Source organism: Kogia breviceps, chromosome 1 (assembly GCF_026419965.1).
Source record: "Kogia breviceps isolate mKogBre1 chromosome 1, mKogBre1 haplotype 1, whole genome shotgun sequence".
NCBI lineage: Eukaryota > Metazoa > Chordata > Mammalia > Artiodactyla > Physeteridae > Kogia > Kogia breviceps.
This window is the reverse complement of record NC_081310.1, coordinates 144,135,832-144,156,052: the sequence shown is the minus strand read 5'-3', so window position 1 is coordinate 144,156,052 and position 20,221 is coordinate 144,135,832. Positions and strand designations below refer to the sequence as shown.

Here is a 20,221-nt window from a genome sequence, read left to right as displayed (position 1 = left end):
ACTACTCATTGCTGATCATTTAATGTTTGCCTTCTCCCAGACTTAATAGGTGAATTTAGCTTTCTGCAGAAAAACCACCTAAGAGGTGGTTTATAAATGTGAAAACAGAGCCTTTGCCCAAGGGTGCCAGGTATATGTGTGTATGCATGGGGGTTTCAAGATATAAGCCTAGAAGTTGGGGCCAGACTGTAGAAAGAAATGAAAATGTTAAGAGTATGGGCTTCATCCACCAGCAGCAAAGGCTAAGGAATTTGAGGTAGGGAGCAGACAATGATTAGGGGGTGTTCATGTAAGAATTAGCCAGTAAAACAGGAGTTCTTAAGGTCAGAACTGGGGAACAAGCTCGCTAGGGCTCTGCTCTTCATAGAAAGGAAAATGTCAGCTAAGTTATGGAGGCACATTTTCCTCCCTCCTCCACTAAGGGTAGGCTGTTCATAAGAAGGAACCCACAGCTTCTGATGCAGCAGTTCCCCAAGGCCTCTGCCCTAAACTCACACTTTGCATGGCAAAATGCAACGAAACCATTTGCCTAATGAGCTCATCTGGAACTCCCACATGGCACGGTGGTTGGTGGGTCCCTTCCAGAACTAGCGACAGAGCAGCCAGGCACCAGCCCCTCCCAAATGAAATTATTCCATATTCCGTGTTGCCCTTTGAGCTTCTGGGTCTGGAGGCTACCCACAAAGCATCTTTGGATTACAGGACTAAGCTGATTGCAGCCTTGCTCAATTTCACTTGGTTCATGAATACGAGTTGGAACTCACCCATGGCATGAGTTTTGATTTCCTCATGGTCCCTTCTGATGGTACTGGTTGCACGTCTGATCTTCATATACTACCTACCTGCTGGAATATTTAAGGGACAATGGATTTTTATATAACACACACACTAGTAAATTATTTTGTGATGTAAAATTCTTCTTCCCAAAAAAGAAAATGTTAAACCCTAATCGTCAGTGTAGGGGACCAGACCTACCTATGGCAGGGCATTGAACAATATGGGAGAGAGTCCTTACCCTGACCACATGAGACTACAGTTAGGTACCTAACAGAAATAATCTTTTTCCTTTAAACTTTCATTGGGAGTGTTTTGTTTTGTTTTGTTTTTAAATAAATTTATTTATTTATTTTTGGCTGCGTTGGGTCTTCGTTGCAGTGAGTGGGCTTCTCATTGTTGTGGCTTCTCTTGTTGCAGAGCACGGGCTCTAGGCATGTGGGCTTCAGTAGTTGTGTCATGCGGGCTCAGTAGTTGTGGCTCGCTGACTCAGTAGTTGTGGCTCACTGGCTCTAGAGCACAGGCTCAGTAATTGTGGCTCATGGGCTTAGTTGCTCTGTGGCATGTGGGATCTTCCCGGACCAGGGATCGAACCTGTGTCCCCTTCATTGGCAGGCAGATTCTCAACCACTGTGCCACCAGGGAAGCCCCACTGGGAGTTTAAAGATATGTCATGGGCAGTATCTATGAGAGGGGCCTTTTCTTTACAGGAAGTAGAAATCTGAGATTCATGGAAATAGGGAGTTTGGAAAGGGAAGAGTGACTTGCCAATAAACTTCATGACTGACAGAAAACTGCCAAGTGTGGCACTTTAAAAGCTAGGAAGGAGTATTAACATTCCCAGGTATCTTCCTAATCTTCCAAGCTGTGAAGCAACTGAGATCTGAGTGGAACATGGTGCGAGAAGGGGGGGCAAGGAGGGGAACAAGGGGGTAGATTGCACTGAGCACCCCTGATTAGTCACGACTGAATGTGTCATGCCATGCTGCCCTGTCAGAGACTGATAAGCATCTAGGGTATTAGAAGAGCCGTTCAGGTGCTATGCCTGCAAAACATCACCCTTACTTTTCTGTAAACAGCAAATAATTTGTAAAAGTCAAAGTTTTTCCTTGAAGGTGAGTTTTGTTTCAAAAGCTGTCTGTGTGGTTTTCTTTAAATCCTTGTTTCACCCGGAGTAGCATTTGTCTTTATGTCTTGCAGAAAACGTAAAACCCTACATCTGTTATGAAATCCGCGTGCATGCACTTTCAGGGGACAAGGGAGGATGCAACTCCATCCGGGGTAACTCTAAGCACAAAGGTGAGTCTTGGGACCTTTTACCCAATTTTGCTGTAGTTTAATGGTTTGGATTTGGAGGGTGACAAAAGCCTCCTGTGTTCTACTTCACAGCACCACTGAGTGGCCCCCACATTAATGCCATCTCAGAGGAAAAGGGGAGCATTTTAATTTCATGGAACGAAATTCCAGCCCGGGAGCAAATGGGCTGCATCCTCCATTACAGGATATATTGGAAGGAACGGGACTTCGATTCCCAGCCTCAGCTTTGTGGTATGTGTGAGAAACAAAGGCAGCAGGGTCTTTCTTGTTTAGATGTTGGGAAAACACAAGTGTGTGCAAGTGCTAGCACCATACCTGGCACTTAGTAGGTGCTCCATAAATATATTTGAAATTAATTGAATGAAGAAAAACAGACATCTAAACACACACACTCACACACACAAGGTTACTGAATGTTACATGCTAAGCAAATTGAAGAAATGAAGTTAATGGACGAGGCTCTCAAGGAGCTTATTCATATGGGGAGATAGCATTTCAAAAACCAATAAGTGTACTTTGATACTATTATATAGACTCTTGAGGCTTGCAGGAAATGCATTTGGAGAATCTTCGAATCACCACACTTGCAAATACCATCATAGCATATTATTTTCTCCTTAAATGGATAAAATACAATTTAAGTAACTCCTTATGACCCGTAATCATGCTGTAAGACTAAAGCAATTAAATTCTGGCTGGAGCATTATCTCAAATGATTTCATCACTCGTTCACCGAGCAGTTCCAAGTCACTTGCCAGATTTAATGTTCTAATCTTTGATTTACTCAGTTTTGTTTTGTTTTTCCTGGCTTGAGCTTCCCTTTAGTATTTCATAGGCAGCTGGCTTTCTTTCAGGAGCATTTATCATAAAGAAGCAACCATTTTATTCCTTCATGAGAACTATTAGGTCCAAGAAGAATGTAACAAAGCCAGCCTGAGATGTAGGTGTCAGAGAGCTGCCTGCAGAGTGATTCTTACCTGGGAAACTTGAGGAATTGGTCCTCTCTCTTGACCTTAGATCTGCAGTACTGCTTTTCTAAAAGTTATGACTTTTAAAGCTAATTAATTTCTTATTATATAAATAATACTTGTATATAGTAAAAGCATTCAAATAGTTCAAAAAGATATAAAGTGGAAATTATCCCTTCCTCCATTCTTAGGCTGTTAGCGGTTCTTTGTGTGTTCATCCAGAAAAAAACTTAATGCATACACTAGCATACATTTGGGATAACCATCTATATTCTGATCTGCACCTTATTTTTGCCTCTCAATAATACATACTGAGATCTTTCCACATCAATCCATGTGGACTTGTCTCATTCTTTTTTTTAACAGCTTTATAGTATTCCACTAATAAGATCTTACAATAATCAGCTTAATAATCCACCATTGTTAAATACAGCAGATCACTGAACAGAACTGCTCCTCACTGTCGGGGTAAGTCAGTTCTGAAAGGCACCCCCAAAGGTGATGAATCAATTGATCTCGTCATGAGCCATTTGGAATACTTCATATGAAATTTGCTCCCCCACAATTTTTCATTTTGACAGAATTTAAACGAAGATGCTTATTTACAACAAGATCAACATGGTTAGATGGTTCTTAAATCTGCTCTTGTAGATGTTGAAGAAATTACCTACCTTTTTTGCACCAAATCTGATGAATCTAAAGTCTGTGTAAGGGTATTTTAAAATAACTTTAAAGGGGACAAGGTGCAGATTCAAAGCCCTGTTTTGTACCAGTTTAGATGGTTTCCCTTTTAGCACTTATAGCTGAACAAAGACCTGTTCCCTATCTTCAGAGAGCTCACAGTGCACCCAGGGAGATGGAAAAGTACACAAAAGTGATATGTAAGTGCTGTAATCAAGGACTGACACCTACTATTGCATTGGGCAACCAGAAATCATTGGCAAATCCACAAGTGCCATTTCTAGAGAGTGGTAGAGGGCAGTAGGTTGAGGAGGAGGGAAAAGGAAAGCAGAGAGGCTCCACATCAGCAAAAGGAGGATGGAGTTCCAAGGCGTCTTCTGTCACGGCCCCTAACAGCACAAGCAGGGTGCAGTAGGAACACTTCGCCTGCCTGGGCAGGGGAGCGGGGTAGCCCTGGGGTGGGGCATCTGCATTCCCCAGGTGATTTGGGCACACAGCCACTCCTCTGGAGGTTTGTTGATACCGCCATTTGCACCGCTCTACGGGCACACACATTCTACTTATCACATGGCTGTTTTTGCCAACATGAGGGCAGAAGCCATGGCAGTTAGCTCACCATTGTCTCCCCCTTACCTATAATGCAGCCAAGCACCCAGTAGGTGCTTGATAAAAATAGTATTTTTTGAATAACAAATGGGTAAATACTGCCCTGGGCTTTGTCAAACCAATGCAGATGTTTACATAAAAGCTGATTTCCAGGAGCCATGCAGCTGTTTTGCCTGGTACCACTCGACCTTCTTACTGGTGACCTTTCAGATGACTGGCAACCATCACATCTCCCTTAACTGGTGCCTTTGTCATTTAACCACCTTAAACCTAAAGTTTCAGATCCAAGAACTGAATGGCCTCCTTTATCTCTGCCAGAGATCACAGCCCAGACAAGGCAGCAGAACCAGTATTTCCTGCATGACTTCTTTCTTCCTTTACTCAACTCAACCTATTTGCCAACCAAACTGCTGACACCATCACCTTCCTCTTGGCTTCCCCCATAGTTTCTATTTTTATCCTTCAAATATACACATGTGCAGTTATCTGTGTTTCCGTGTAAACTTTTTTGGCCCAGCAAATCATTCAAACTCCTTCCCTTGTGTTCCAATGGCTCATTCACTCCTGGAGTTAAGGATGCCCTAACACAGTTGGACGACTGACTCCCTGATGCTCGCCTACGCTTTGCTGCAGCAAGATGAGCAGAAAGTCTCTCCCAAATTATGTTTTTAGTCCCCTGCCTTGGGAATAAGAGACATTTTAGTGTAATCATATAGCTGAAGTCTGTGCAAGCAATTTCATCAGGTTAAAGTAGGCTTGGGAATTTTCCACACGGTACTTTTTCTCAAAAGGATGTAAAATATAGAAATTGATCTGATAGTCACAGCTGTTAAATGATCTGCTCTGGCCTCAGCTCCTTTGGGTGGATTGGATGCAATAATACAGGGTTCCATCTTGCTGGTCACACATAGTAAGTAGGGGTGAGTGAGTGTAAGGGGTCTGTTTTCCCTACTAGATGGTGAACTCTTTGAGGCAGATTCTGTGCCTTGGTGCCTTGTCCAGGGCAGACACTCAATAAATATGTGTGACTGTTGAAATAAATTCAGCAAACAGGGTCAAAATCTGACTTGCCCTGGGGTTTGTGAGACAGTAAATAATGTTGAGGCACAAAGTGCTGAGTTCTAGTTTCCACTTTGATCACCAGCACACACACAAGTCTGCTGAGCAAACCAGTAGGCTACACCTGTCGAAGTTCTTGCCTTGATTTTACAGCCCCCCTCAGTTTTTGAGAGGTCACTCCAAAACTCACACCCAGCAGATCCCTGGAGGAGGAGACTGCCTATTTACTAAAGGCTACCGATATTCATGTCTCTTGGAGGAAAAAAAACAGCATAAACAAATTGCTCAAAAACCAAAATCTCACCTGCTGAGAACCTACAGCGGTGTTAAAAGCATAAAGAACTGACAGTCTAGCCTTAAACTACCAAAATAAATCTAAGTACCATTGCTCTCATTTTTCAGATTTTATGTCAAATTGAGGCAGATCAATGATTAAACCCACTAAGACCAGTACCCAGAACTTAAAAAAAATAAAAAAGGAAGTCAGAATTAATAAATGTTATTAAATGTCTATTTCATTAATTGCTAAACTTAGCTTGCTTAAAAATTCCATTGAAAACAATTTGTACATTTAATTGCCTCCCCAGGAGTTCTCAAATATACCTGATAAATGTCGGAAACATTATAGTCATAGGAAATAAAAGAAGTTACTACAGCTAAATAGTTTCAAAAGCAAAATAATAAAAATTCTTTGAAATGATTTTACCACAGAAAAAAATGTAATTCTTCTGATATGCTCTGAAGTGGTGCCTTCATAAATGACAGTGCCTAGGGCCTTTTAAAGTATTAAGTATTAATGAATGAGGACTACTTTAAAACAGCAGTGTGCTTTCTCTTTCAAATTAAATGAAGCATTAACAAACAAAAATGAGTAAGAGCCCACATTCAGATATTTCCTTTAATTTGTGCCTTAACCTTTATATTTATCTTCTTTTCAGAAATTCCCTATAGGGTCTCCCCAAATTCACATCCCATAGACAGCCTGCGGCCCAGAGTGACATACATTCTATGGATGACAGCTCTGACAGCTGCTGGTGAAAGCCCCCAAGGAAATGAAAGAGAATTTTGTCTGCAAGGTAAGAACCACCCTTAGAGAGGGCAAGTCCACTGTGAATTCCTGTATAGGAGTATACTCCCACTACTTGATATGCAGATTATCAGATTTTCTGTAATTCACTAATTACTTTCTTGATGCTATACCTTTGCACTTGCTATTTCCTCTAACCAGAGTGCCCCACCATTACATTGTCTGCTTGGAGACAGTGTCTACTCGTTTTTCTAAACTCAGCAAAAATGTTGTCCCCTGCAGAAAGCCTTCCCAAATGCACGTCCATATTTCCTTCATAATGCACTATACTTGACCCCTATTCAAAACTCTGAATCCAATAGGCAGGGACTAGTATCTGTTTAATCTCTATCATCAAGGTCTAGAATGGCACCCAGCACATAGCACTTGTTAAATAAATATCTGTTCAATGAATGATGAGAATAATCCCCCAAATAATACAGCTACTGCCTATTAGATAGTTATGTGCCAGGCATTGTGTTAAGCTCTTTGAATACTGTATTAGTTTGCTGGGGCTCTTGTAACAAAGTACTACAACTGAGTGGCTTAAACAACAGAAATTCATTTCCTCACAGTTCTGGAGGCTGGAAGTCTGAGATCAAGGTGTTAACAGAGTTGGCTTCTTCCAAGGGCTGTGAGAGAATCTGTTCCACGCCTCTCACCTCGCGACCGGGGGCAATCTTTGGCATTCCTTGGTTTCTAGATCTCTACTTTCATCTCACTTAGAGTTTTCCTCGTGTGTTTCTCTTTGTTCAAAATTCCCCTTTTTACAAGGATACCAGTCATATCAGGCTAGGGGCCACCCTACTCCAGCCTGACCTGTCTTAACTAATTACCTCTGCAATGACCCTATTTACAAATAAGGTCACTTTCTGAGGTACTGGAAATTAGAACTTCAATATATGAATTTTGGGGGTGGGAAGACACAATTCAACACATGTAACACATACGTTTACTCGTTTAATCCTGACCACAACCATGTAATGTACCTGCTTTACACTCCTGTACCTGGCCATACTACCAGGCACTCAATATGAAATGAATAAAAGAATGAGATTATGATGCCTTTTTACAGGTGTGAGGTACAAAAAGATTACCCAAGGTCTTAGAGGTGGCAAGTGGCAGAACTACAAATCAGACACAGATTTCAGTTTCTTAAGTTTGAGTATGTGAAGAAGTGACCCAGCTAACATGGGTTTCTCTCCACTAGCTAAATTATGCTGTTCTCTCTGGCAGCGCCCGTTTGCATCTGCTCTAAGCATAAAACAAACTGTTCTTGCTTTGTGACATGGAGTATCAAGTTAATCATTCAGGACTTTGTTGTTCTATGCCAGATACTCCTCCACTGGGAAAAGTGACCAGCCCTCTTCTCAAGCACTCCCATGAAAGTTAACTTGTGAGCAATTAATTGGACTAAGGACTCAGCATCTTTCTACCCCTGGTACTCCAGACTTGTCCCATCTGCCCAGAAAGAAAGGCAGATGCTAACAAAATGTCAGATTATGCCGATTGTGTGGGGTGGTAACGAGGTTTCCTGCATTAACTCCCCTGTTCAGCCCTGGGAAAAGCCCCTCTCACAGGGGCTAGCAGGTCTATGGCCGTTAGTGGCCCCTGGTCACCCCCCTCCTTCCCTGTTCTTCACTCTATCAGAAGAAGAATCTTTCTACAAGATCCCTGTTGCTGACATTCTGCCTCCTATTGCAACCCGTCAGTGGTTCCCCACGGGCTTTCAAGCTAGAATTTACACTGCTTTGTTACCAAGCCCTGCACGACCTGGTCCTGTTCATCCATCTAGCTTTGTTGTCTGCCGCACACTCATCATTCATACTGGAAAGCAAGACCAGACTATTTGTGGTTGCTGAAGCACTCGCTCTTTCCTCCCTCCGTGCTTGCTGTCTGTCGAGTCTGCACTTCCCTAACTTGTCCACTTAGCCAACTCCTAGCCATCCGACTCTAAACTTTTGACATCCTGCCTTTTGGGAAACCTTCCTGAGCTGCTCATGAAACCATTTCCCATGCTGTTCTCTGCAACACTGCCTTGTACATGCTGTTTTTACATGTATCCTGTGGCATCCTGGTTTAGTTTACATGTTTACCCATCTGTCTCCTGTACTATCTTCAGAGCCCATGTCCCATTCATCTGTGTATTACAGCACCTAACCTGGCCTGTTACATGGTTTACACTCAATAAACGTTGGATGAATTAATGAAAAATTCCAACACATAGTGAAATATTTACATGTCTATAGGAAGGAATCAGAACAATTTCAAAGACCCTAGGTAGACAGAGGTCTTATCCAATGGTTTGGTAAAATTAATAGCTACCATTTCTTGAGGTCTCCTCTGTTCAGATACATGGCTGTGCCCTTTAAATACACCATCTCTAATGTTCACAACAACCTGCAAGGTAGATGTCATTGTTCACCTTTTATAGATCAAGAATCTGAGGTCCACACATCAGTCAGTGGCAGTTAGGACTAGAATCCAGGGCTCCCAGTTCACAACCAGTGCTTTGTATACCATACTCCCTTTCTTTCTGCACCTATTAGAGGAAGAAGCCCTTGTAGGGCTGGAGCTCCTTCCTTGGAACGATAGTATTGGCCCCTTTGGGCCCTTTCTTCCTTCCTTAATGGGCGAAAGAGAGTTGGCCTTGTTCCTGAGTCTAGCTATCCAGGAGCTGTGGGTAAAGCCCAGCGGGTTCACACAACAGTCAGTATTTAGAAATGTTCATTGACGATAACTCAGTCACAGGGTTTGCTAACTTTTCGTTTCAGGTAAAGCCAGTTGGAGCACATTTGTGGCACTAAGCATTTGCATGGGTGTCATCATGGTGGGCGTTCTCTCAGTGCGTTGCTTCCGGCAAAAGTAAGTTCATTACACCTGCCAACTTTGGTAAATTTTTTTTTTTTTTCATATAATAGCTGTTGCTGCTATGGGTCAAAAAAATGGTTACTCTCCTACATCGCTAGTAGCACACTAACTATATTCATCTTTTTGGGGTGACAGTATATGTTTAATTTTTTTAAATATTAAACATTTCACCTAGCAATTCCCAACTAGAAATTTATTCTAAGTATATCATAGGTATATACAGATATTTAGTGGCAACTATGTTCACTGAAGTATCGTTCATAGAAGGAAAGCAATTTGAAGCAACCTAAATGCCTAATGATGTGGGATTGGTTGAATAAATCACAGTATATTTCATACTATACAGCATCCTATGCATTCATTAAAGATGTAGAAGAAAATTAAGTGGTATGAATATTTGCTATATTACATTTTAAAAAGCAGGTTGCAAAACATGTACTTTCATTTTTTAAAAATAGTGCGTATACACGTGCACACAGACACACAAGATATATTAGTTAGCATTAAATTTGGTTGTATGTAACATAAAAATAATATGACAAATTAGCTAAGTTTCTCACCCAGGTAAAGTAAGTAAACTCAGGTAACGGCTGGTGTAGGAGCTCCCCAGTCATCAGAGACCTAGGCTCCTTCTTTTTCTGCTTCACTATCCTGACATTGGCTTTCATCATCAAGTTCACCTCATGGTCCAACGGCTGCAGGAACTATGGCCATCATGCCTGCATTCTACAACTACAGGGAGAAGGGAGGTGCCCATAACCCACCTCTTCAAGACACATGAAGAAGTCACACATGGCACTTTAGGTTACCTCTCATTGGCCAGAACTTGGTGAGGCAAGGGAGGCTTAAAACTGTGGCCTTTTAGCTGGGCTCATTGTTGTCCCAGTAAATCAGGGTCCCCTTTCTAAGAAAGAGGGGAAAATGGGTATTGGATGGCAGTTAATATTCTCTGCTCCAAGGACATACACTAAAATATTAATGGTGGTTATAACAAGGGATAGAATCATAGCATAGCGCTTTTAGTTCTATTTAACTGTATTTCCTAAAATTTCTTTAAACATGTATTATTTGGTAAAGAGAATTTTTTAAATGAGTTAGTTATTCAATAGTTTTGTTCAGATGTTGTGTAACGTAGAAGAGGTCATAATAAAACTAGCTCAAAGTCATTCTACTAGTCATTGAACCTGTCTGAAAGGCTTTCCATTTATTGAAGCTCTCCCATATGTGATAGATACTTCAAAGCAGAGCTCTCTTTAGGTAGACTTTGAAAAAGTTGAACTCAAAGAGTCAACTAGGATCACATGCAGCCTCTCTTCAGGGAAATAGTATCAGTTAGGGTGGAGGCTTCTGCTGTTAAAGAAAAAAAAAAGAGCCCCCAAATATAGTGGCTTTAATAAAATAGCTCATTTTTCTCCCATATAATAGTTCTAAGGTATGTCATCCAGATTGGTTGGCAGCTCTGCTCCTCAGTGTCATTTAGGGATCCAACTGTCTTCCATTTTATTGGCCCACCATCCCTTGGGCACCTTCCTCATCTGCATGATCTATACTAGGTCACAGGTACCTCTGCTCACATTTCTTTGGAAAAAACCTAGTCACATGGCCTCATCTCTTGTTTCAAAGGGTTGAACACGTCCCAGAAGCTTACTTTTCTTATGAAACAAAGTGTGTTAAAGCCAAGTCTTTAAAAATGCTTCATATTGGTCTTGAATTTTTTTAAAAAAATAGTCAAAATAGTTAAGTCATATGCATATGAGAAACATTTATAGGATTTTTTCTTCCACATCATAAACTCATTTTAAAATATTTTCAAAAACCCAGAGATGTGGAAAGAAGAAATAAAAAGACCCTCTGATCACCAAATACAACTACTCTAATAGTTTGGATATTTCTCTATTGGTATTTTTTTCTTGGCATTTTTTTTTTTTTACTTAGTTATGTCCAAGCTGTTTATACCACCTGTATCCCGTTTTACTCTGTTTTCATTACAAGCTCTTTATAAACATTCTAATTTACTAAATATAAATAGTAATCTCCCCAAGGGTATTGACCATGTCCTCTTGTTTGCTGTTTTATCCCCAGCATGTGGCACTGTGCTGGTCATACATTAAGGATTCAATCAACGTTTGTTGAGTGAGTACTTGGCTGCTTAGTGATAGCTAAACATTACATCGAGCAAAAGTTGCATCGTTTATTTAGCAAACCCTAAGTGGTTGCACGAGTCTTTATCACCTATCCAAACTTCACAGAAAACGAGTCCAGACTTGGATGTTGCATCATCTTTCTCCTGCAGTGTTTACATTTTACTCATTTGCATACCCCTACACTGAAGTCACTGCACTAAGAACCTGTGTTTCCATGCCACCGTGTGTGCACTTAACCAATGTCACTGTTTTCTTTACCTGCAGGGTATTTGTTCTCCTTTTGGCCCTCAGACCTCAGTGGTGTAGCAAAGAAATTCCAGACCCAGCGAATAGCACTTGGGCTAAGAAATATCCCATTGTGGAGGTAAGGTATAAAGCCTTAGTGGTCAGTCGATGGGGTTCTAGTGATCAGTACATCTAAGTCTTTCATCGAAGTTACAGGGAAACCTCGGTGTTTAGATCCTTTGGATAAGCTGCTTATCACGAGTGCTAGGTTACCATCTGAGTCATCACTCCCATGCACAGGAATTTTCTGAAGCTTATGACCAAGACTAAAAGACCCATAACTTTTCATTCCTCTCTATGCCTTCTGTTCCTCTCCTCACCTCAGCTCACTTCAAAACAAATTTAAAAAGCAGTTTATTAATTAATTAATTTTATTTATTTATTTATTTTGCTGTGTTGGGTCTTCGTTTCTATGCGAGGGCTTTCTCTAGTTATGGCAAGCGGGGGCCACTCTTCATCGCGGTGCACGGGCCTCTCACTATCGCGGCCTCTCTTGTTGCGGAGCACAGGCTCCAGATGCGCAGGCTCAGTAGTTGTGGCTCACGGGCCTAGTTGCTCCGCGGCATGTGGGATCTTCCCAGACCAGGGCTCGAACCCATGTCCCCCGCATTAGCGGGCAGATTCTCAACCACTGCGCCACCAGGGAGGCCCTAAAAAGCAAATATATTTGCCAGGCACTAGTCTGAGCATTGGCTCATCCAAATTCAAGAGCACTGAAGCTTTACTGTGATGTTCCCCGTCCTGTGTGAGCACAGAACAGATAAATAGAGCCCAGACTATTTTGGTCTTGGCAGGAAGCCAGTAAGTCATTCCATTGTGCAAGGAAAAGGTTTTAAGGCAGGAGAGGTTGCTCAGCTGGCAGATGAGAGTGCTGGGAGTAAAGGACACGCAGGGAGTGGCTGCCTCACAGTCCTAGGAGGGAAGAGCAGCTCACAGCGGGCAGCAGGGTCTGTCTCTGATGGAGGGTCTTGAAGTTGAAGGCATCTGAACGTGGAGCAAGACTGTGCACTGAAGGGGAGCAAAGGGGAGGAGAGGGGTGCCCACATTCTTCCCATCACCCGGCGCCTCGGCAGCCCCGCCCCCTCACATCATATAGCCCTCCTCCTCCAAGATTCTTCTCTTCAGTCACCCATGCCTCATCCAGAAGCCAGTGGTACCAGCCGCCTCTCAGAGAAAGAGCTGGTCCCAGCCATGTCTGCCACCGTAGGAAGTTAAGTCACCGCAGTTTAATGCCTTTGAAATAAGACCACCTCTGCCACTTACCATGTCAGTGACCCTTGAGCGCTGGCCCGATGACATGAGCCTTAGTTTCATCCTCTGTAAAACAGGAATTGACAATATCTCTCATATATATTGTTGTGAAGACTAAGTAAGATGCCATGTAAAGCACATGGGTCATACAAGGCAAAGATCATTCATTTTCTTCCCAGGAAGATTTACACTTGAAGTCTCCTCTCTCTATTGAGGAGTTTTGTTGCTGTTAAGTTACAGTAGCAAGAACAGTATAATAATAACAGTATATGTATGTGCGTGTGTATGTCATATATGTGATAGATGTTTGATATATTTGATTATACATGACATATAATTATATATGATATACAACAGTATTACATAATAATATATTTATGTTTATATATACATATAACATACATTACTTTCTATATGCCAGGCACTTTAAAAAAATTTTTCATGCGTGCTTCCCTGGTGGCGCAGTGGTTGAGAATCCGCCTGCCGATGCAGGGGACACGGGTTCGTGCCCCAGTCCGGGAAGATCCCACATGCCGCAGAGCATCTGGGCCCGTGAGCCATGGCCACTGAGCCTGTGCGTCCGGAGCCTGCGCTCCGCAATGGGAGAGGACACAACAGTGAGAGGCCCGCGTACCACAAAAAAAAAAAAAAAAAAAAAAAAAAAAAAATTTCATGCATTAACACCTAATCTGTACAACAGCTTTATGAGATTGTAATATTATTATCCCCATTTTTCAGATGAGGAAAGCGAGGGACAGAGGACTCAGTAACTTGCCCAATGTTAGTCAGCTAGTAGGTGGACCCTGGGTTCACATACAAGCAGGATGTGCTGTCCTCCATTATACTATACGTTCTAAAAGATCTTAAGCACAGGGTGAGGGGGGGGTGTTTCCAGCAGTCAAAACCTCTGAGCTGAACAGACTTAACTCAAGAGGTGTTCACACACTGGGCCCTCACTTGGTGGCAATATTGTGATGACCTATGGGAAGGCACTCAATAAGGATGCCACTGCTAGTATTAGAGGGGATTCAGGTACCAGGAATTGAATCAACTGAGCTCTAAGATCTCTCTTTTCCAATGCTGAGATTCCACAGTCCCATGTCCTAAGAGCCTGAAATAGCACAGTGAGAAGCAGCTCTGGGTCAGTCGCAGACACCTGGCTCCCAAGCTGGTAGCTGTGGCATCATGGTCTCTATTTGCCACTGCCTGGGCATGAGGGGATACAGAGGCATGCAGAGTCACTGAAGAGCCCATAAAAGCCTAGAAGAGATGCTGAGAAAGACAAAGAGTTAGAGAAAGTAACACATGGAAAAAAATAACAGAAATTGCCATACACATACCCAAAGTTGTACAGTATGAGTATGTTCATTGCAGCATTATAAATAGAAGCCATAATGTAACCTGCCACCAGGGGACCAGGTTAAACATTTGGGTATATCTGTACAACAGGATGTTATGCAACTACTAAAAAAAAATGAGATCTATATGTGTCTAACATCTCTAATATATTTAAAAGTGAAAAAAAGCAAAGTTTGTACTAATTGTCTAAAGTGGGTTCTCATTTGTATAAAAAGATGATTTTATACACACACACACACAGTCTCCAACATGTGCACAAGATATTTCTGGAAGCCTAAATATGAAACTGATAACGGTGGTTGCCTTTGGGGAGGCAGCTGTAGGCATGAAGCCCACTTAATTTTTATTACAAATTTCCTTTGAACTTAAAAAAATTTTTTTTACAAAACTATGTACATATATTTCTTTTGCAAAAATAACCAGTAAATTAGAAAATTAAAAAAGAATTAAACATGCCATCTATGATGGCCTCGTGGCAGCCTCAGAACCCCATGTCACTTGACCCTTGAAGGGTTTTTAAAGACCCAAACTGCTCTCCTGGTGACAGGCTGGGACAGACATCAGAAACACAATAGTCTTTCATCTCCAACAAAATGTGCTTTAAGTTCTCAGACTTTACATCCCCCTACCATTTCTTAAAATGTGGCTAAAAAGCCATGGGTCTTAAAGCTCTAGAGGAAAAGGCCCAATCATAAAGGGGATCACTGGGATGTTATCCATTTTGAGCTTGTAAAAGCTTAAAATAGTTTCCATGATGTACCTGAGTTATTAGTGGTCCAAGACACCTTGCCCCAGGACTTGTCAGCCAGGGTGGCTGCTTTGTGAAAGCTCTGAGGAACAGCCTCTATTGATACTGCCAGAACTTTCAAGAAGGCAGAGCCTCGCACTGTGAAAACAACAAGGTGATCCTCATCCAGTGAGATCTCTTCCATAGCAGTGGTCGCAGCACTTTGACAGCTGCCAGTCACATTCCAAGCCAGACCAATGTGCCAGGGCCAGTTTGCACAGCGATAGGAAAAGAGCAGGCTCCCAAAAGAAAAGTACACACGTACCCTCTGGCTGCTCAGGGCCCTTTGCAGAAGTCTACCCTAAGACAGCATCGTCATTCACTTTGGGGACAATTGCCATGCTCAAGGCAAGGGTGGGGACATCAGAGGCCAGTCCAGACCAAACCATTCTTGCACAACTTGGCATCTGACAGATGAGGGATCCAAAGGCCAGAGAGGTAGACTGAATTTTCCCAAGCTGTAGAGTCTCAGAGTTGGGACTAGTCCTCAGGGTTTGCCCTGTCCTAATGCTATTTTTTGTTATCCTCCTCCTCCCTTAAGGCATGGTCCCTCCTTGCAGATAGCTTACAGACATGTTAAAAAAAAAAAAAAAAAAAAAGTGACAGTATAAAGCTTCTTGTGCTAAGAACCTAACAGGTGGCTTCTTTGCTGTTGTAGGAATCCAGTGGAGGGAACAGTCACTAGGGGCTTCATGAAAGCAGGCTTCGGAGATCTGCTTCAGATAGATCAAGCAGTCAGCATAAAACATAGTTTCAAGGACATAAAGAGAGCCCAATAAAGCCTGTAAAAAGAAATGTTAATAAAGTGCTTGAACTTGACTCAGGAATCAGTAATAAGTTTGGAAAGGAAAGATATGACACTGAAGAGCTGGTAACAATTAGATGTTGAGAAAGACAAAGCAAGAAAAGTAACAAATGAAATTAGCTGTAGGGAAGAAAGGATGAATGTCACTTCCAAAAAAGTTATTCCAGAGGGGTCTTTCTTAAGAGCATAACTGACAAGGATATTACCCTGCCTAAAATCCTTCAGTAGTTGTATCAAAGCCCAAACTCTTTAGCATCCCATAAAAGTCCCTTCATCATGTGACCTTCTTCTATTTCTGAAGCCTCAATGTGCCTGTCCTAAGAAAGAACTAGCAGTTTCCAGAATAGACCAATTCTCCCTGCCCACCACCTCCTTACCTGGAAAATACTATGTATCTCTTAGGATTCAGCTCTAGTGTGACCCTTTTAAAATCTTCTGTGCCTCATCCCCAGACAGATGCAAGCTCAGCCCTTCCTTTGCACCCACCGTACCCTCTCTGCTAGAGGAAAAGCAGCTGGTGCAGTTTGACTCACCAGAAACAAGTCTAGTTGAAGGTTGAGCAGGGTAGCGAATCACTCACTGGCTGGGGTTGAGAGGAGTCCACGGCTCCTGCCTGTCTGCCTCCCCAATGATGTTAATTGATTCTCTTACATCACAAAGTAAAGGCCCACAGTGTTCCGCCTCGAGCTGACTAGGCAGTGCAGGCTGCCAGGACTTTTGGAACCCTGGAGAAGTCGGTCATCACGACTACTTACTCAACATAGCCACATAAGCTTCTTCCTCCCCTTTCTCAGGAGAAGACGCAGCTGGCCTTGGATAGACTGACAGACTGGCCCACTCCCGAGGAACCTGAGTCCCTGGTCATCAACAAAGTCCTTCACCAAATGACCCCAGCCTTCAGACGTCCCCATCACCCCAGCTGGCCAGAAAAGGGACAAGGAGTCCAAGGTCACTATACCTCTGAGGAAGACACAGGATACAGTGCCCCGAGCCCCCCACCTCCGAGAGCTCTCACAGCAGAGACAGGACAAGGGGTGGATCTGTACAAGGTGCTGGGGAGCAAGGGCCCCGACTCAACGCCTGGAAACCCAGCCATCCCCTCGACAGTCCTCCCAGTGGACTACCTTCCTGCCCATGAGGGCTACTTACCCTCCAACATAGATTATCTCCCTTCACATGAGCCTCCCATAACTGACCCTCAGGAAGAACTGCCTCAGCACATCTCTCTTTCCATTTTCCCCTCGAGTTCCCTTCACCCACTCACCTTCTCCTGTGGTGAGAAGTTGACTCTGGATCAGTTAAAGATGGGGTGTGGCTCCCTCATGCTCTGAGTGGCAAAGTTTGAAGTTTGGAAAGTCGATGTGTCTCCAAGCGGCACAGCGTGCCCCAGCCACCTGCTCCAGTGGTCGTTACATCTGGGTGCTACCATCAGGTCTGGTTGCAGCTAGAGGGCAGGCAAGCCAACTCAGGGTGAATCTCATCTCAAGATACCTCATCTTGCCTTCTCCAGAGCCTTAAGATCACATCCTCTGCTGTGTGGACCTAGAGACTCCAATCTGGGTTCCTGAAACTTTCTTGGCTATGTTGGCCAGAAAGGAGAAAGGCAAGAGTGGAAACCAAAACTCTTACTAGCCTAGCAATGGCAGACAGTCCAGAGGACCATTCATTCAACAACTATTTACTGTTGACCCTGAATAATACGTGTTTGAGCTGCATGGGTCCACCTATATACAGATTTTTTTAAATAATAAATTCTACAGTACTACATGATCCATTGCTGGATGAGCCCATGGATGCAGAACCACAGATGAGGAAGGCCAGCTAAAAGTTATATGCAGATCCTCAACTGCACAGGGGAGTCTCAACTGTCCCAAACCCCTCATTAAGGGTCAACTTATAAAGTAGCTACTACAAACCAGGTCTTATGTCTAGATCAGTACTGTCCAATAGGCCTGAGATAGCTGCCCTGTTTGATCCAACAGATACTAACCACATTGGCCATTGATTACTTAGGGATTCCTTAGGGATGTATCTCTCGTATGACTGAGGAATTGACTTTTTATTGTAATTAAAATAGTCACATATGACACTTGGCCACTGTATTGGAGAGCACAACTCTAAATGATGGACATATTAGTGAGAATTACTGGGTACCTTCAAAACAGATCGACCTAGTTTTACATATGCAGTCATAAAAGACCCCGGTGAATACCAATATAAAAGGGCTCCCAAGATGGTCATGGTTGTCCTTATTTGTAGAAGCCTAAGAATGTACCTTTTCCTTAGTTTTGCTCGTCTGTTTTCTTTTGCCTTCACCCTTTTTCAGTGAAAGCAACTTGATGGTGGAAAGCTACTGCTAAACCCACTGTAGGACCCTGGGCAAGCAGCCTCCCCTCTCTGAAATCCAATGTCTTATAAAAGAGTGGGCCAAAGCTTCTCTGACCCCTTGTGTTTCCTCTTCTTTCTGCTGCAGCTGATACTGCCTTTAGGACCAGGGCTTCCTCAGGGTCTAAGACCAAACTGCCAAGATCGCACTCATAAGTCGTCCCTTCTGAAGGCATCCTGCTTTCCTTCCTCAGGAAAACTCTTGAGCTGGTCCTCAGTTCAAGTTGAGCATCGAAGATAATTCTCTTTTCCCCAGCATGAACTTGGAAAACTTTAAAGATGTGGCCTCTGGCTTATCCTCCCTTCACCCATCACTGCCTCTATCCCTTAACTATAGGCACTTCTGCTAAGCTGATAGAGAAGAATCTTAGTCTAAATGCTAACAGTACTCTTTGCAAATGAATGGGATGAAAGGTCCTGGAAACTTTTTCTTAAATCCCTGTCAAGACTGGGTCCTACACACTACCACCATCCCACCCAACACTGGAGCTGAGGCGGCTTTGGTTTACCAGATATCCCTCAGAGCTCTAGAAATTGAAATGAGCATTTGCTCTGTTTGTTCATGTTTAACACTTCATCCATGCCTCCTGCTATTCCAGACTAACACGTTTAGTTCTTCCAAGCTTTATTTGAAAAGCTTAAGCTTCTTCCTTACATCTCCATTCTACCCTATTTAGCTGCTGTGTAGCACCTCCATACCATGGTTCCCTGCATCTCAGCAGCTTTAGTACTGGCTTGTCTGCACCCAGGACGTGGAGCCCCTTGACTGTTTGCAATGGGCCGTGACAAAGCTGCCACCTCAGAAGCAGGCCAACCTATCACCTCTTGACAATAAGAGCCAACTTTTCTTTCTTGCAATACCTGCTTTTCCTATATTTACTTTCCTTTTGATTACCTGATAGCCATCTTAATCACTCTTCCCCTACCCCAGGGGTCCCCAACCCCCAGGCCATGGACCGGTACCAGCCCATGGCCTCTTAGGAACCGGGTCGCACAGCAGGAGGTGAGCAGTGGGCCAGGGAGCAAAGCTTCATCTGTATTTACAGCCGCTCCCCATCGCTGGCATTACCGTCTGACCTCTGCCTCCTGTCAGATCAGTGGAAGCATTAGATTCTCAAAGGAGCGCAAACCCTACTGTGAACTGCACACACGAGGGATCTAGGTTGCACACTCCTTATGAGAATTTAATGCCTGATGATCTGAGGTGGAGCTGAGGCAGTGATGCTAGCTCTGGGGAGTGTCTGCAAATACAGATTATCATTAGCAGAGGGTTTGACTGCACAGAGACCATAATAAACCAATTGCTTCCAGACTCATCAAAACCCCATCAGTGAGCGGCAAGTGAAAACAAGCTCAGTGCTCCCACTGATTCTGCGTTATGGTGAGCTGTATAATTATTTCATTATTTATTACAATGTAATAATAGAAGTGCACAATAAATGTAATGCGCTTGAATCATCCCGAAACCATCCCCCCTCTCCCCACCCTACCCCCATCCATGGTAAACTCTTCCACAAAACCAGTCCCTGGTGCCAAAAAGCTTGGGGACTGCTGCCCTACCCCTTCGGCCTCAACACACAGGTCCCGGTCTCCCTTTTACCCCCCACACCTTTTCCCCTCCCTTAAAGCTCCAGGTGGTACTGCAGTCCTCACTTGCTTTCCTAAAAGGTGAAAAAAAAATTTTTTTAAAGGGAGAGTTCCTTGACCCCTAAAGGCTCCTTCTAAGGATGCAGAGGCCTCCTCAGTGGTCCCCTAGCATGATACACTTACTTCCTCTAGTGGACTGTAAATAGCTGGAAAGCAGGAAACATGGCAATCTGCAGCACCATGCCTGGTCCACAGCAGGCTATCAATAAAAAGTAA

General features: G+C 43.2%; 1 protein-coding gene across 1 annotated transcript in view; it reads left to right on the top strand.

Moving 5' to 3' along the window:
• The window catches only part of IL12RB2 (interleukin 12 receptor subunit beta 2), an 82,324-nt gene extending 65,020 nt beyond the window's left edge, over window positions 1–17,304 (top strand). The window contains exons 11-16 of the mRNA XM_059075952.2: window positions 1,975–2,073; window positions 2,164–2,322; window positions 6,344–6,481; window positions 9,246–9,336; window positions 11,751–11,850; window positions 16,768–17,304. Coding sequence (XP_058931935.1) covers window positions 1,975–2,073; window positions 2,164–2,322; window positions 6,344–6,481; window positions 9,246–9,336; window positions 11,751–11,850; window positions 16,768–17,304 — 1,124 coding nt within the window. The remainder of the gene's footprint in view (window positions 1–1,974; window positions 2,074–2,163; window positions 2,323–6,343; window positions 6,482–9,245; window positions 9,337–11,750; window positions 11,851–16,767) is intronic.
• The last annotated feature ends 2,917 nt before the right edge of the window (window positions 17,305–20,221 follow it).